Source organism: Suricata suricatta, chromosome 3, assembly GCF_006229205.1.
Source record: "Suricata suricatta isolate VVHF042 chromosome 3, meerkat_22Aug2017_6uvM2_HiC, whole genome shotgun sequence".
Taxonomy (NCBI): Eukaryota; Metazoa; Chordata; class Mammalia; order Carnivora; family Herpestidae; genus Suricata; species Suricata suricatta.
The window spans coordinates 139,595,587-139,613,471 of record NC_043702.1 but is presented as its reverse complement, the minus strand read 5'-3'; the positions used below and the strand labels follow the sequence as shown (position 1 = coordinate 139,613,471).

The 17,885-nt window shown below is 43.8% G+C and overlaps 1 protein-coding gene across 2 annotated transcripts in view; it reads right to left on the bottom strand.

Annotated features, from left to right (window-relative positions):
* The window catches only part of KCNH1 (potassium voltage-gated channel subfamily H member 1), a 401,581-nt gene extending 383,761 nt beyond the window's left edge, over positions 1-17,820 (bottom strand). For both annotated transcript variants that reach the window (XM_029935335.1, XM_029935336.1), the window contains exon 1: positions 17,563-17,820. In XM_029935335.1, the coding sequence (XP_029791195.1) occupies positions 17,563-17,641 (79 nt within the window). In that variant the 5' untranslated portion in view covers positions 17,642-17,820. The remainder of the gene's footprint in view (positions 1-17,562) is intronic.
* Positions 17,821-17,885: the final 65 nt, after the last annotated feature.

Here is a 17,885-nt window from a genome sequence, read left to right as displayed (position 1 = left end):
TGCAGCAGAAATGACCTGATATGGATACAAGTGATTTGGAGGTTTTAAACTGGAAAATGTTGGGATATCTGCCATTCTTCATCAGTGAAAAGGGCATCGTCACCTTCAAGACTGCATGTATTAATAGTCACTGGTCATTACACCATACGGTGAGCAGACACTGGTATCAGTCCATTTGTACAGACATTGTAAAAAGGCTTAGTAAATCAAAGAAACTTTCCGTAGGTCATACATCTGGTAGAGATGGGACTGTCTAACACTGTATCAGGGTTCTCCACAGAAACAGAACCAATAGGCAGTGTGTGTATATGTGTATGTGCATCCATATTTATATATTTAAAGAAAGAGGGAAAGACCTATTATAAGGAATTGGCTCATGTGATCATGAAGGCTGACAAGTCCCAGGATCTGCCGGTGGCAAGCTGGAGACCCAAGAGAGATAATGGTGTAGTTCCGGTTCAAATGTAAAGGCCTGAGAACCAAGAAAGCTGATGGTGTAGGCCAATGAAGAGCCACTATTTCAGTTCAAGCCCAAAGGCAGGGAGAAACTAATGTCTCGGCTTAAAAGCAGTCACGCAAAAGGGGAAAGACAGCCTTTCATCCTATTCAGGCTTCCAGCTGATTAGAGGAAGCCCACTCACAGTAGGGAGGGCAATCTGCTTTATTCAGTCCACTGAAGTGAATGTTACACTCATCTAAAAACCGTCACAGAAACCCCTAGAATAATGTTTGCCCAAATATCTTGACACACTGTAACCAAGTCACATTGACACACAAAAATTAACCATCACAAACACCAAAGCCAGTGCTCTAAACTACATAATGTCCTGCAGCAATCTTTAACAGAATCAGAAGAACCATAGCTCACACATTCTGCAGCTCCATCAAAGTCCTTGGTAGCACTCCAGGACTCTAGATTTGGCAGAATACAGTACCTCCATAAAGCTCTACTTTGATAAATAGCTTTTATGAAGGCAACACTGATCTTTCCACACCTGGAGCTTTCACAGAAAGGAGTATCTACCCATCCCCAGAAAGAAGGGTTACAAAGAACACTTTGACCTCTTTCTTTACCCCCCTGACTTATCCCTAAATAGATTGATCAAGCTATCAGCAGGCATCTCAAGGACCAGGGGAATCCACTCTGTGCATCTTGACGTCTCAGACTTGCTTGTGCCTGGTGTGGTGGAGGAGGAGAGGGCCTGAGCTACTTCTCCCAAAACCCACTTGTGACAGCCCTCTGCTCTGACATCTCCAGCTTCTTGACCTCGGAGTAGGTCAGTGACTCATGGTCTAGAGGCCAAAGTCTAGGCTTGAGCAGGGAGACAGGCGGCAGCACCTTCCCTTGTTCAGTTTCGTAGTAATAAAACTGATACCGTATTTTGACCTTCATGTGGCTCCTTCAGCCTTCACTTGGGTAAACATCTGGAGGGATCAAGGTTAAATGCTCTATAACACATTAACATGGATCAAAGCTCCATGATCCCAAAGGTTATTCAGAGGTCATCTGCTTCCCTGCCTCCTGGCACTACCAAACAAATCACTGGTTAGAGTCTTCATAAAATACCTACAAAGGAAGAGGCAATACAATCCTTTCCAGAGCATTGCTGGTACTTTATAAGTCCTGTTCACCTTCTCTCTTCTTTTTGGGAAAAAAAAAAGATTTTTTTAGTAGGGACCAGCCCCCTACATGTCTCCAGCCCATGGCTCTGACAGCTGGTGTGGTCAGATGAGATTATACTGGTAGCCTCCATTAACCATGCCTCCTCACATTCATGCCCTTGTTTAGTTCTCTCCCCTTGAATCAGGGTGGGCCTGTGATTTGCTTTGACCCACAGACTGCAGTAGAATGGATGCTATACCAATCCCAGGCCTAAGCATTTAAGGTCCAGAAGCATCTGCTTCTGCACTCTTGGGAGCCCGAGCTGCCAGGTGAGCCTTGTGCTATACAACTGGAGACACCCTATGGAGAATCCACAACCACCGGCCACCGAGTAAGGCAGAGGCCATGAAATTAAACAGAGAAGTACTAAGAAACCTTGTCAACAATGAAAACTAATGGGAGAACAGGGGAAGGGGGTAAAAGACATCCTAATAACCCATTCTTTCCCAGCAATCCCTAGGGTCCCATTGGAAAGAACCATCGGAAAAAAGAACCATGGGAACAGCAACAAGGTGGGTCCTAGTGGCAGCACTGTCCCTAATAAGCTGTGTAGGTATGTCACTTCAGCTGAAAGGGTCTCAGTGGAGGCAAACTAGAAGTTTTCTATGTTTCTGGCAGAAATAAAGTCTGACTCTCTAAATAACTAGATTCATCACAAAGAACAAATCAGATGAGGCCTCTGCAACCTGCAATCACCCACCCTTGTTGAGTAATCAACCAGCCATTACCTTGAAATATCACTTCTCTAAATGCTGGACTCTGTAGAGCTAGGCCACTTTAAAAATAACAGAGAAGATGTGGTGCATATTAATATACAATGTAAAACTACTCAGCAATGAAAAAGAATGACATCTTGCTATTTGCAACAAACGTGGATGGAACTAGAGTGTATTATGCTAAGGGAAATAAGTCAGAGAGAGACAGATATCATACGATTTCACTACAAGAGATGAACATAGGGGAAAAGAAGCAAAAATAAGATAAAAACGAGGGGGGAGGGGTAAACCATAAGAGACTCTTAAATATAGAGAACAAACTGAGGATTGCTGGAGGACAGATGGGTAGGGGATGGGCTAAATGGGGGATGGGCATTAAGGAGGGCACTGTTGGGATGAGCACTAGGTGTCATATATAAGGGATGAATAACTGGGTTCTATTCGTGAAGCCACGACAACACTGTATGTAAACTAACTTGAATTTAAATTTAAAAAAATAGCAGAAACACCTTCTACACGTAACTAAGTGGGAAGTGATACATATCAGGTGAACCATGTTGTACCAGGCTTTTGCTCAGTAATTGCCTGGATTTGGAGGCATGATAGAGGTGCCACATTAATGTAAAAGTATACCGCATTGGCAAGGGAGTCTACAGAAGTCACATGTTGGTGGGTCAGTTTATATATACAGAAAATGCCTAAATGTGTCTTTGGAATCTGTAAAATCCACGTAAGACACATGCTCTTGACTATCCATAATCGCGTCTGCAGGTAGAATGTGACACTTCCAGCCAGCTAGTAGCTCATTCTGAAGCACACAGCCTGCCTCCAAACTCATATTCTCTGAACGGATCCGTCCCTCCTACACTGTTCAGCAAAATGTGTAGGTTCAACTTGGCTGCCCTTGCCATGATTTATTCATTGGCTCTCATCTAAAGTTCTCTGCGTCTCCCAGTCTTTGATGCAAATTAGCCTGATCCTACTGCCTCCCTCTGATGCCTTTTCACCCCCAAAGGTCTTTAGCTGCAAGAGTGCATGCAATGAAATGTAAGGCTTCCCAAATTCAACCTTCCTCAGCCCACACAGTTTCCTCCAATTTGTAGAATAAAACAAATACTCTTAAAATTTGAAAGACACCCAGTCTCTTCAACTGATAAGGCCATGCACCAAACCACATTGCAGTAAGCGAGATGGGTCAAAATCATTCCAAACCTACCATTTTTCCACAAAGCATAACACAGAAATATTCTAAAGAGAATTATTAGAAAATTGCTTTTCACCATAATTACCACAAACAACAAAGGAGAGACTAACCACAGCAATGGCTCAGAAAGGTGACTCCGTCTGGGCAATCACACAGATAAAAGCTCCGTTCGGCAAGCGGTTCACATAAATGTACTGTTCCCTGCAAACTCTGGCTGTTTAGCAGCCTGAGGTGTGTATTTGACAATATGCATCTAATAACTAGAGACATTTCTCTTAAAGGGCACATATCTTCGTGATACCTTCACTGCTGCAAGCTTACTAAGGGTATCAGTGCTCTTATAAAAAGCAAGCTTGACGAAATTTATTTTTTAAAACAATAGAGAAATGATTGAGATAAATGAGAACAAGATGAATGTAAGTATGAGACAAAGACAAGAATATAATAATTCGATTTGCCTGAACCTAAATAAAATCCATACCAGAAATTAATTTTTTAAAAAAAGATAAAAGAAAACATCCAGATCAAGATTTGGTAATATTTGGGAGAATGGAGAGGAGAAGATAAGAAATAAGGAGCTAGGTCAGGATGATACACCTAAATAAAACATCTAAAATCCTGGGGGCACCCGGGGGGTTCAGTCGGTTATGCATCCGACTTTGGTTCAGGTCATGATCTTGCATTTCGAGAGTTTGAGCCCCACATCAGGCTCTGTGCTGACAGAGGAGAGCTTGGAGCCTGCTTCGGATTCTGTGTCTCCCTCTCTCTCTCTGCCCCTCCCCTGTTCACACTCTGTCTCTCTCTCTCAAAAAAAAACAAACATAAAAAAATAAGATAAAATCTTAATCATGTTTTGGCTTTATTGTGTTTTTCAACAATCAAATTCCATGAAAAGGAATTTGCAAGGGCCCAATCTTGGTACAATACAAACAATTCCCAAGAGATTCAACAGTTATTTGCTTTGCCTCTAATTTTAATATACTACATAAACACATTTTGATTAAGTCAGTAAGCTACAATAGAAAGAGAGATTTCCATTTCAAGAGCAAACTCAAACTCTGTGTAACTGGGTAGTTGCCCCTAAGCACGTGGTTTCCACCTTCACTCAGCATGACAGTAAAGGATTTTAAAGCAATAAAAACAGATGAATCCATTTCACAAGCAGTTTGGAAGGGAATGAAACTGTGTAAGAAATGTAAACGTTTTTACGATTCAATGCTGATTTACTTAATAAGAGGTCAGTAGTATGTTGAATTGCTATGAAGAAATATTTGTTGGTGTCAACAGTTGCTAACAAATGCTACAACAGATTAATTGGGTAGGTCTTTTATTCTCCTTTTCATAGTCATAATCATTTCTTAATGCACATCGCTACATATTACATATTACATCGCTACATTTTGAACAAAATTCTTTGACCATCACTAAATAACACACAATATAAATTCATTCCCAGAACAAAACAAAACAGGGGTACCTGGGCGGCTCAGTCGGTTAAGTATCCGACTTCAGCTCAGGTCATGATCTCACAGTTCGTGGTTTTGAGCCCCACATTGGGCTCTATGCTGACAGCTCAGAGGCTAGAACCTGCTTCCGATTCTGTGACTCCCTCTCTCTCTGCCCCTCCCCCACTCATGCTCTATTTCTCTCTGTCTCAATAATACATTTTTAAAAAGATTTAAAAATAAAACAAGACAAAAAAAGGTGACTCATAGTAAGCAATATAGAATATTAAAGAGCACTAGGAAAAGATTTTTTTAATTAGTTTTACATTCACTTCCTGTGTTATTTTAAAACTTTCTTGGTAAATGGCTCAGTGAGGCTAAAGTATAGCACCATGATGGGTGGAAGGAATCTCAGAGCAGCCCAGTTTAACATGACAAATATTTGAGTATCTACTCTGTCCCAGGCATGGCAGCAGTGCAGGGGACACATCTGTCCATTTGAAAGCTCCACCCACCTTCCTTGTCTAGCTGTATCTGCAACTGTCCATATATCACAGAAATCCACATCCTCCCCACCACACACCCAGGCTCCAGTCACAGCAGACTAGAGCGGGAGCACACAAGTGGCCAAACAACCCACAGTCAGCAAGGGGCCAATAAGATTCTCAGAACAAAACCCAAGACACTAAGGCCAAGAGGTCTATAGAGTCTGACCCCATGCAGCTGGTAAGTAAATGGAGAAAGGAGGTCTTAAAAGAGAAACAAGGCACTTGGATACACAGAAGAGCATCTACTGAGGCATGGAAGGGGAGATCTGGAAAGAAAGAGACAGACAGACAAAGGCAGAAATGGATAGATGGAAGCAGAGACTATGGACAAAGAGAGACAACAAACAGATGGCAAGAGATGACAGACCGGCAATGATGAGGACACATGGCAGAGAGAGATACGGACAGACAGGGATATAGACAAAAGGCAGAGAACAATAGAGACAAAAAACAGAGACAATCGATGGCATGCAGCAGTATGCAGAGATGAGTGGGAAGACAGATGGAGAGAAGAGAGATAGATGGAATGGAAGCAGAGGGTTGGCCAACAGAGAATACAAGAGCATAAGCCAGAGCTGGAGAATGGGCACCCAAGAGCAAGAGACCTGTAGCAACTTGGGTGCCTGGGTGGCTCAGCTGGTTAAGTGTCCAACTCTTGACTTCGGCTTAGGTCATGATCTCACAGTTTGTGAGTTCGAGCCCCGTATTAGGCTCCATGCTGACAGCATGAAACCTGCTTGGGATTCACTCTCTCTGCCTCTCATCCTCTCTCTTAAAATAAACAAACTTAAAAAGAGAGAGAAAGAGAGACCTGTAGCAATACCTAAACAGTGAGTGAGAAATGAAAGTAAGGCTGTTCAAAGATCATACAGGAGAGACTGAGGAGAGAGATTGAGATCAACAGCCAGAGGAAGATAGAGAAAGGAGAAAACCAGGAAATTCAAAGAGAAGGCATGACTAGAGACAACTAGAAGGTAGGGATTGGAAGTTGGGGGAGCGAATGATAGTTAATTCGTATACTGGGATCCACAAAATGGTGGCCGCCCCAGTGGCCTGGCCCACGTCACAAATCTAAACCTAAGGCAGCCCACACTTACGGGGACTGCCTGTCAAGGACACTTCACGCACACCAGTTTTAGTCCTCTAACTCAGCTTTAGCTAGCCTACCTTACCAAGAAAACAGGACCTGCGAACCTCGTAAGGAAACCCCCTGACTGCCTAACGTGGTGATGCCATGGTCCTGTGTTGTCTCTTCTAACGCCGTGTAAAACCTGCTTTTGCCCCAGATCCCTCTGTAAAAGCCTCTGCTGCCTATGAGGCACTGCACCCCCCCCCCGATTCCATGGATTGTTCTCCCTTGGGTAAAGGCCATCAAACTCATTACTAAATTGTTTGAGTTTTGTCATTGTCAATAACAACAGAGAAAAGTGGCACACTCCATGAAGTCAGGCCGGAGCACAATCCCTGGGCATGCTCGCCAGGTGGGAGAACATAAAGTATCATTTTACCTGACAGAAGGAGAACGCCTAGAATTAAGGGCCTCCTCTGTCCTCAGAAGGTATCAGCTGGCACTTCAGGACGGCAGATTGATCCCACACACGTATTTCCTCATTCTGGGATGATGGCTTAAAAATTAAAAGGAATATAACGATGACGAAGAGAAGGGAGTTAACAGCAAGCGTGAGCTTAGTTTCTGGAAGATGAAAAGTAGACGGAGGGTAACTGTGCAGAAAAGGAAACCACAAATTCAGAACTCCAGAGGGATCTGGCCAAGGAGGGGGCTAGTAGGGCCCAGCAGGTCCCTGGACAGAATCAAGACACTGAAACACGAGCTACTATCTAAGGCAGGAATGCTGTGTGAGAGAAACTGGAAAACTAATTGAAAGATTCTAGAGAAAAAGTCCACTCACTCAGTGAACCCGCCTGCATCCACACACCCTAACACCCAACCATTTATGTCTCAAGTAAAAAAAAAAAAAAAAAAAAAAATGCACGGGTCATCTCAAAATCACCAACTGCCACATGCATCAGAACGGCCTGGAGGACTCCGTAAAACACAGTCACTGGGCCTGTTCCCCAGATTTCTGATGTACCAGGTATGAGGTAGGGCCTGAGAATCTGCATCCTTAACGAATTCCTAGAGGTTCCACTATTAGAAACTAACTGAAGGCAATTTACTTAGTCTCTTTAAACCTCAGTGTCTGCACCTGTACTAAGAGAATAACTGAAGTACCCACGGAACAAGAGTTACAGGGAGCATTAGAGGAGCCAATGCACGTAAGACCTTCACATGCTGCCAGACACACATGTGAGAAAGGCGATTTGTCCAAGGTCATGATAATAACAATTCTAATGGGTGCTTATAACTAGTAGTACTGGCTTCTGATGTCTCTGATAAACTCCCCCTTTCTTCATGGTCTTTCCTGACTTCTGAGCTCATGAAAGTGAGAAAAGATAAAAGAAGGAATATGAAAGTAGATCTTCAGCCTGTAGGTGACCAACTTGCTGAGTTGAAAAACAAGGCTGCACTGCCTTCAGCAGGCAGAACACAGGTGGGGTTTTTTGTTAAGTTAAAAGGAATACCTGAATGCACACCCCCTCACCAAGTTCACCCTTGTGATTGAAACTGGTCTGGACAAAAAGGTTGAGAAAATACTTGGCCCAGAGAACAAGTAACCGGTTCCATCAGTCGGTGATGGCAGGAAAATAATGGCACACTCCATAGTTAGTTAGAGGAGTGTTTTGTAACAAAGCTATTTACAAAGGCATACGTGTGAGGTACAGGCAGCAGCATGCTGGTAAACCATGGCAAATGATTTATACCATTTGCCAATTTCTGAGGTGCAAATACTCCCAGCATGGTATCTTTAAAGCTACCAACGTGAAGTCCCAGAACCTAGAATAGATGCCCATAATCAGATCTTGAGAGCTAGTACCTGCCAGCCGCGGCCTGCCCCCGGAACACCACTGAGGGAAACTTCAGGGACAGCACGGTACCTCCCAGGGTAAGCACCGCTCAGAAACTGTAAGACATTCAGTCCTACCCAGACCCAAAGAGAGTGAGCTGGATATGTAACTTTTAATCAAGGGAAAACAGCTAGGCTACGATGTAGGGAGGGAGGAAGGATACTGCAGAGAGGAAACTGGAAGAATAAACACCACAGAATAAATACATTCTCCCTCCTGTCTCATGGCAATATGCCCCACAAGCTGAAGCCAGCCGGGAGCCAGAAGCAAGGGGGCCTATTGACAGAATCCATACAGGTCTGCCTCACAAGCACAGAGCAGGTTGGAGAAGAAAAGAGAATGAATGGCCGTAGGGAGGCAAACAGAAGATAGGCAGTATGCTGACTCACAAAGAGACTCAAAACACAACCTTCGTGATAGTAGTGTAGAACTCTAATCAATCCCATACCAGTAATGCTAAGAATATACAAAAGAAAATTAAAACTTAAAAATCTGTTGAGATAAAATAAATACGATCTTATCACTCAAATTAACTCCATTTTCTTTGCCACCGTTGTGAAGTCATAGTCTAAAATAGAAACCAAACTTAAGCAGGAGCTAAACATCAGTAAAACTTGCCAGTACAGTACATCTTTGAGATGCTGAATGTCAGGGCACGGTGCCTATGCTGCTGCTTTCAGAGAAGAAGGAAGGAAGGAGAAGCCATTCTTCTTTACAGAAGCACCTGAGGTCATGACAGAACCTTTAAATTTTTTAATGTTTATTTATTTTTGAGAGAGAGAGAGAAAGCACAAGCAGGGAGGTGCAGAAAAAGAAGGAAACAGAATTCAAAGTAGGCTCCAGGCTCTGAGCTGTCAGCACAGAGCCCGACATGGGGCTCAAACTCACAAACCATGAGGTCATGACCTGAGCTGAAGTTGGGCACTCAACCAGCTGAGCCACCCAGGTGCCCCCATCATAGGACCTTTAAAATGATATGAGAAATGATGGTTTTGGAGCACTATTGGTTAATAATTACTTTAATAATTATAGAATTGACTCAGTTAATTTCAGAACATCCGTTTTATGCAACATAGGACTAATCAGAAGACTGTCATGTTAATTATGCAAAATGAACAATCTTGGGATGAGTAAGCAAACAATTACTGGCATAACTCTCTAACATGCAATCGGGAGAATTTTTGGTAGTTTGTCTTTAACAGCAGTGCGTGGCTGTTAGAGAAGAGACCCTGAGAACTGAGGAGATGCTGAAGTCGGTCAGGCCGCGGTGTATTCGGCAAGACTGCACGTGCACGGAGAACCAGAGCATCAAACAAATTCCAGCATCTAGGACGTACTGTGTGAAAATTAGTAATGGAGGGGCACCTGGGTGGCTCAGTCAGTTAAGTGTCCGACTTCGGCTCAGGTCATGATCTCACAGTCCACGGGTGCTGACCGCTCAGAGCCTGGAGCCTGCTCCGGATTCTGTGTCTCCCACTCTCTGCCCTTCCCCCGCTCACTATCTATCTGTCTGTCTGTCTCTCTCTCTCTCTCAAAATAAAACAAAGACATAAAAAAAATTTTAGAAAGAAAATTAATAATGGGAAACCCTACTAAAATGAAATGGAGAGGCCAGAAAGGGGAGCTCCTGAGCCGTACCACTCAACGCCAAGCACTGTCCATTCTAGAGCCCCAAAGAATTCTCAACAGGAAAGAATCATCAGCTACAGGCCCCAACAGGAAAAGGTATACACTGCATCTCCAAGAAGAATCAACAACATCAACCACGCACCCGATGAGAAGCCACCATCACCCTGAATTCCTGCCTTTCTCCAATGGATGTCTGTTCAAAACAATCCCTGCCAACTTCCTCCTTTTCCATAAAATACTGTTCCTCTTCTTCATTGGACTAGCCTATGGTTTCTGCCGCAGCCTGCTTGTCCCAAATCAGTCTCTGCAACTCCTGAATAAAATCAAGTTTGCTGATAAAATAACTGACTGTTTTATTTTTAAACTCAACAGCTGAAAATTCACAATGGGTGAACAACCCAAGACAGCATGCCAAAGAAGTCAGAGCAATGAGATACCCTAAGAAATGAGATTTTCTTTCTTTTTTTTTTTTTTTTTTAAGGAAAACTTTCACCCACCAAAACAAAGCTTCACACATTCCACAATCTTCTCTAAATTGACTTAAGGCATCTGGTCATCCCATATCCAATCTCACACACAAAAAAGAAACGGCTATAAAAATCTAAGAATAATTTTGGGGTAAGGCATTTATAAAGGAAAAATGCATAGTGTGTGTTCAGCCAACATAACATCTCTTAAATCTTTCAAGGTTCACAGTGCATGTTGGTCTTTATCAAAAATCCCTAAATGAGACCCAGTATCACAAAAGTCTCACTCATTTTGGAATGCTCAGGCTCCAGCACAGTATTGGGCACCAAGGAGGTCCACCATGTTTGTGAGGCTGAGCCCATAAGCTAGCCTTTGCTTTTCTTGATCTTTCATTTTTCATTCCTCCCTCATCTATGCCCTTCCATCATTTTCCATCTTCCACTAAAATAAACATAAATCATTCACTTCCTATTTCCCTCTCACTTCCAGCTCTACTTCTTACATAATCTCTGTCCCCAGGGCTTAGTGCTTCTCTATTTAAGAAAATGAGTCTGCGAAACACACACCTTCACACATGCGTGTGCACCCATGCACACTTGCATGTACCCTTTGCACACAATTCTAACCATACCAGTCTTTCATGTCATTTACCACTGTATGTGAGGGAGTTCAGACTATGAGAACATTTCAACACACTGTAGATACTGATGGCTCCCAAAGGACAAGAGCAAGTTTGTTTTCATTTCAAATTTGTTCATGTGCTCGCTATTAACGTAACTCTAAATGACCCTGCCTTGCTACTTACTCGGTTGTTTGGGCAAAGTCAGTATTGAAGAAAAAAAGGAGAAAATAACAAATTTTGGCAAGGACGAGGAGTGAGGAGAATTCTCCAGTGCTGGTGGGGCTGTACATTGATACAAACCCTTTGGGAAATTGTCCGACAGCATCTAACACAGAACCGTACACACCCCAGGTGTGCACGCATGAGAACTATGTGCCCGCATATCCAAAAAAGACATGTGTGAGAATGCCTGCTGGAGCACCAAGAGCTAAAACCTCGAAACAACTCACTTGTTTCTGGAGGAGGCCATCGAGACGACATGACCCACTGGGCTGACCTGCAAACTGGACCCAGGTGATCAGAGGCCCCACATCCTCGCCCCTGCCCTTGGGGTGCACAATCCGCTCACTGCTCCCACAGCGGGAGCCACTCGAAGCATGTCGCCTTGAGTAAGGGGTTGATACTATGTGGACTGAACACATGACTGACCCCAGTTAAGGCCTCTATAAAAACTTTAAGATTCTGGTAGTGAGTATGAAAATCTACTTGTCTTTCAGCTGCCCAAGACAAGCTTCCTAAGTAAGTTCCCGTGCTTACTAAACCTGCCACCAGCCGGTCTGGAGTGGTCTGCCTCTTTGTTTGGTATGTCTTTGCCTCCAGTGTGTGAGCCAACATATGTCAGCAACAGCAGAGTAGATAAGTTAAATGTGTAGTAGGGTCACACCATAAAGTATTATGCCTCTGTGAAAATGAATCAATGGTACATGTAACACGGGTAAATCTCCAACTGAAAACAGTACATTTGGAAGGGCCCCAGGCATATGAAGCTCAAAAACAGACAACAATCAACTGTAGTGTTCAGAAATGCAAAACAAGGTGGTCAAATTAGGAGGAAAAGCAAGAAAGTGATCACCATTAAGTCAAGACATGGCTTCATTTGGAGAGTAAGGGAGTTAGGATCAGAAAGGATCCTGGGGACCCCGGGGGGCTTCTGGAGAGCTGGCAAGATGTTATTTCTTGATGTAGATGGGGCCAGCACAGTATTCACTTTATACAAATGTGTTGAGCTGTACAAAATTATCTTACGTGCCTTCCTACTGTGGTATTATACAATAAAAACGGTTTTATTTAATAAAAGGGAGAAGAATCAAGACAGGACAACTTTTATCAAATTACCACCCCTCCCCAAATTTTGTTTTGTTTTGTTTTCTGGTGGAAAAAGGATCGAACTAGGTCAATTTTGCTCCACATGGGAGCAGACCTCAAATGAGTAGTGGCTGTATGAGGACAGATTTGGGTAAGACCAAAAAATAACAACATGAAAAGAAAGAAGATGAGGAGGAAAGATAAAGGAAGGGAAGAAAGGGGAGGGAAAGGAAGGGAAAGGAAGAGAAGGGAAGAGAAGGCAAAACAAGACAGGACAAGAGAAACTGGATCTCAATTACGGTTGCTTAAAAACAGAACATTCCTGACAGAAAAGTGAGTGTCCCATCGCTGAAGCTATTCTGGAGTTGATTCAAACCCTGGAAAAAAACAGTAAAGAATGTCCCTTCAGAAACTAAGCTTCTCTGAGTCTTTCTCACCAAGTACAGGTGTGGCCACTTAAGGACACAAAAACAAACCACAGTCCAAATACCCTAAATGTATAAAGCCAACGCTGACTTTACAACAGGGATTCCTTTGGATAAAGAACTAAAATATTTTTTTAAATGTTTGCTTAGAAGCCATTAACAAGCAAAAATAAAGATGAGGCAAAGATTTGAGGAACTTCAAGCTAATGTGGGAGAAACCATTGCCAAACAAAGCCTGACCATAAATGCATCTATTCTTTTACAACGGATTATTAAAATAGATGGACTTCATAGAAACCGTAAGGTTTGAACGCTTTATTGCCTTCTGTTAATGCAGAAGCCTTCTCTCAGTCTCCAACCTAGTATCAGTCATGAGGTTTAACATTTTGATGCTTTCAGAGCAACAATGGATTTTAACCAGTTTTCTGTTTTATAAATATTACCGTGGCTCAACACATCTATGAGGAGACACAACACTACCTGCGCCTTTCATCCTGTTTGTGTACTAATTATATCAACAACCTGAACCAACTTACCACTATACAAAAACACAGCTGATTTAGCAATCTGTAAATTATACATGTACATAAATCTGTACCAAAATGTGCTGCATTTCACTCCTGCTAATGTGCATGGATTCTAACTGGCACCTACAATTGTTTGATATAGGTTTCCGAACACTAAAGCATATGTTCTGCCCAGAATGGGACCATTTAGGGCAATATTTTTATAGTTTCCTGGCATTAAGGTCCGCCAGCCTTCCTAAGACAGATCTCCTATTTGCTTCAACAAGCATTCTGACAGTAAGTGCCTACTTTTAAGCAACCATCAAAAAATATTCTGGAACAACACTTTCCAATCATGAATATAAAGAAAATCAGGCTGGCTATGTGGTAACAAAATCAATAGAAGGATTTGAAATGATCACCAACATGACCACAAGCAAAATTGGGAAAGAATTGATTATTCCTAACTACTTGTACCTATCCAAAAAAACATAATTATCAAATCTCTCCTTCAAATGGTATTTGGAAAGTCTCGGAAAAAGTTGAACTAGATTTTAGTCCCATTAAGACCAGTAAACACCTTAAAAATGGTTTTGTGGGGTTTTTTTAAAACACAACATCAGGCCTAAGTAAGAGCTGCAGCCAGAAAACAGTGGTCCAGATGCTTAGACCAAGATTCACTAGAATGTAGCTTCCTAAGGGTAAGGAGGGTTTTGTGTTCCCCCTCTTTTCCCCAGTGCTCAACAACTGTGCTCAATAAACCCTTTTTGAATTAGTCCTGTCACAGCTGACTAGTCCCTGACGTGCCTCTGCCTTTTCTAACTCTGCCTTTTACTAACTGGAAGTCAATTACTTAACCAAACGATTCTTAGCTCTTGACACTGGAAAATGGAAGCACTGCACCTCCCCCACTGGCATATGAGGATCTAAGGTGATATTTTCTGAAAAGTTACTCAATACTTTATAACTACAGGAGGTGCATGAATAAGTGCCTGTTACCCTGCCTGTGACTTTAGCTAAACCACTGTCAAAGGTGAAAATACTGCCCTTCTTTAAAACGGAAATTAGCTTCTCCTTTGCCTTGTTACTGTTTGGAGGTGGCAGTGTGGCTTTGGCCAAAGTGGATGTTGTCCATGGTGTTATAACATTCTATTTAATCTCCACTGGGAAATTAAGCTTCTCTAGAGAAAATAATGGTAACACAGGAAGGTCGTTGCATGGTGTACCATAGGGAGCATGACACAGGGGTCAAGGAATTTTGGGTCTCATCAGCTGTGCCCTTAAATATTGGAGGAGATGTGCTTGCTTCAGTGTCTTCCTCTATACAAAGAGGGGGAAGGAGAGACAGAGGACAGAGCATCTAATCCTACAGGTTCTCATATTCCAGATACCAGATAATCATATGCCCCAAGACAAAGCCAGTTCCATTATCCATAAGCATATAATGAGAGTAGGTTGTTTTTTTAAGGATAATAATAGTTCCATAGGCGAAGTCATATGGCTGAAGAAACAATGATGCTACAGGAAGGATGAATGATACCCTCCAAGGACCTCCTGTGTGAGGGATTGTGTGCCTGCTCCTTTGAATAAGTCTAATATTCCTAGGATTCTGTTTTGTGATCTGTAAAAAAGGAACAGTAATACTGCATAGGACTATTGGGAGAAAGTGTTTAATAAAGAAAGTATTGCTATTTAAAGGCAAAATGCTATTTAAATACTGTAATGTCCAAAAAAAAAATGGCTGGTGGATTTTAGGAGGAGACGATCAATATTTTTAAATAGACTTTTTCCATCACGGTAAAATAAAATAATGCATGCAGATATTGTGATATTTCTAAGAGTCCACATTATTTTTTTCTATTTGTGTTTAGGAAATGTGATGAAAGGATCACTAAAAGCTTAAATCTCACATTTCAAGACCACTATACTTTCTTCTGAAATCATAGATAATTGTAAAGTTCACCTAACTCTCCTAAGGTGTTTTGTCTGTGTGGTTGATGTTGATTGGTTGATGGGTGGGTTAACTGAAGTTAAACTGTTGGAATCAGTACTGAAATTAAAATGCCAATGCTAAAAATATTCCCAGCTACTTATTCTATTGACATTCTATGTAAGCTTAGAGAGGAAAAGTGGCTCAAAGAAAATCAACTAAACTAGGGTATTCTGCCTTCTTAGATCCAAGATTCAGTGTGTGTGTGTGTGTGTGTGTGTGGTATTAGTCCCACAATTCTTAAGGTCCTCCTACAAGCCCAAGGAACCTTATGACTGTTACATGTAAGATTCTGTTACTTCCCTCTCCACTCAAAAACATAATATGGTACATATTAGACACAAGGTTTCCCCTAACTTAAAGGACACTGCATCTTCGCCCAAAACAATGGAATTGTCACTGATATTTATGAGAAAGTTGGTGTCACTGGAACCAGATTCCCAAATCTGCAAGACTGTCTCCACGCTCGTTCACAGGTCAATAACCACAGCAATCATAGCTAATTAACTCTTAAAGAGTGCTTTTATTTAAAAACCCATGAACACCCTCCAGCTTTTTTTTTTATGACAGAAGAGTTCATTGTGGCTTTTCATGCAATAATCAGCATCCCCTTGAAGCCCCAGGTAATAGCTGTGACCGTGTTCTAACAGCCACCTTAGTGTGAGAGGAAGACCTTGAAGGGAAAGGTGACTAACCACAGACTCTTCAATACCCTTATTCTTAAGAGGCTCACAATAAATAATCACTTCTAAAATATTTAAATAATATACGATATGCTATCTTAGGTGGTAAGTTTTCCGTTCGTTGTAAGCTAAACTTACATCACTTTTTAATTAAAGATAATTTCTTGGGAGCATAAGTCACCTTTCATGCTCTTCCCCTGACCCCCTAACTAAATCCAAACAGAAGCCCATGATTTTAACACCAGCTCCCCCCTTAAGCTCTGAACCGGTCATATTTCCTGTTTCCTAAGTTAGCTCTTCAGGTCTGTCATCCGTCTCTGGAAGGAAAGAAGTCCCGGAGCCCATACAAAGAGCATCTCCAGACTCGGCCCCTTTCGTCTCACCCCTTTAATGAACGGGTGCGCACCGCACCTTCCAGATGCCGAGCTATCTGCTCTGCAAGGGCTTTAGCCAGGATGCTTTGCTGTGGGTCCTAATGGTGACATCTGAAATGTGTCTCTTTCCATCCCTGCTCCTAGGACTTCGCCGTCTAGCGCTTCATGCCACTGTCCATCTTAATGCCACCGAGAGCGAGAGCGAGAGTGGGGGGGAGGGAGAGAGGGAGAGAGCGCGAGCAGCGGGGGTAATGAATTTACAAGCTTGGTGAGTTTGGGAATTTATAGCTGAGCAAGATTTGTAGGCATAAAACGCTGCTGGGGTTTGGAAGAGAGGAACTATGACAGGTTTGTCCCTGTGACCGCTTGGCCAGCTCTGCACCTATGCGCTCCAGGTGCATCTAAGTCCAGGAAACTGCTCTCGTGAGCCTTAACTTAACCTGGAAGAGGGTGGGTGGGTGAAGAGGAGCCATGTGGCCTGTGGCACGTTCCTAAGTCCCCGCGTCCCTACACGTTGAATTTTTCTGCTACCGGATGGAAGGTGGAGGCAGCCGCCGCCCCCCATCCCTCGGGGACCGGGACCCGAGTGGCCTTCTGCTGGCTCTACCCGGGAGAGGAGGCGCCGGTGCAGCCAGAGAGTCCGGAGAGCCTTCCCGGAGGGGTGGGCAGTACCCACGGGGGACGCGCTGCTGCTCCTCCCGCGTCCGGCTTCCCATCACTTTTCCCAGTACTTTGCCCACCAACTGTCGCGCTCTCTGGGGAAGAGACAGAGAAGGCGCAAGGAAAGCCCCAAAGGCGTCCCCAACAGAGCTCTCCTCTTGGGATGGGGGCCCACAGCCTTCGCCCCACCCTGCCCACCTAGCCCAGCCTCCGGGAGGCAGCCCCGGGCGCCCGCGCCGCGGCTCCCAGCAGAGCTCCGGGTTCTGCTGCATCTGCTGGCGCCGAGCGGCGGGAGGCGTCGGCAATCGAGGCACGGGTAAAAAGCCTGGGTAACCGAAATTCGAATGCACCTCTTACCACTGGACCGCCGGACAATATTCTCCAGAAACGTGTTCTGCGGGGCCACCAGTCCTCTCCTGCCCCCGGCCATGGTCATCCTCCCGGCAGGTTGGGGTTCTGGGGGCGTCCGGCGCGGCTTCTCACGGCAGCAGGAAGCTGAGCGCGGAGCCAGCGCGCGATCCCGGCTCGAAGCGCCCCATGCGCCCCGCGGGGACCCGGGCGGCCAGGGGCGGCGGCTCCCTCCGGCTGCCACCCTCGCGCCCTCTTCGCGCCTCCCTCCCAGCTGCCCGCCTCGCTAAGCACTTGCCCGGGGCTCGCCTCTCCGCAGCCGCTTCCGGGTG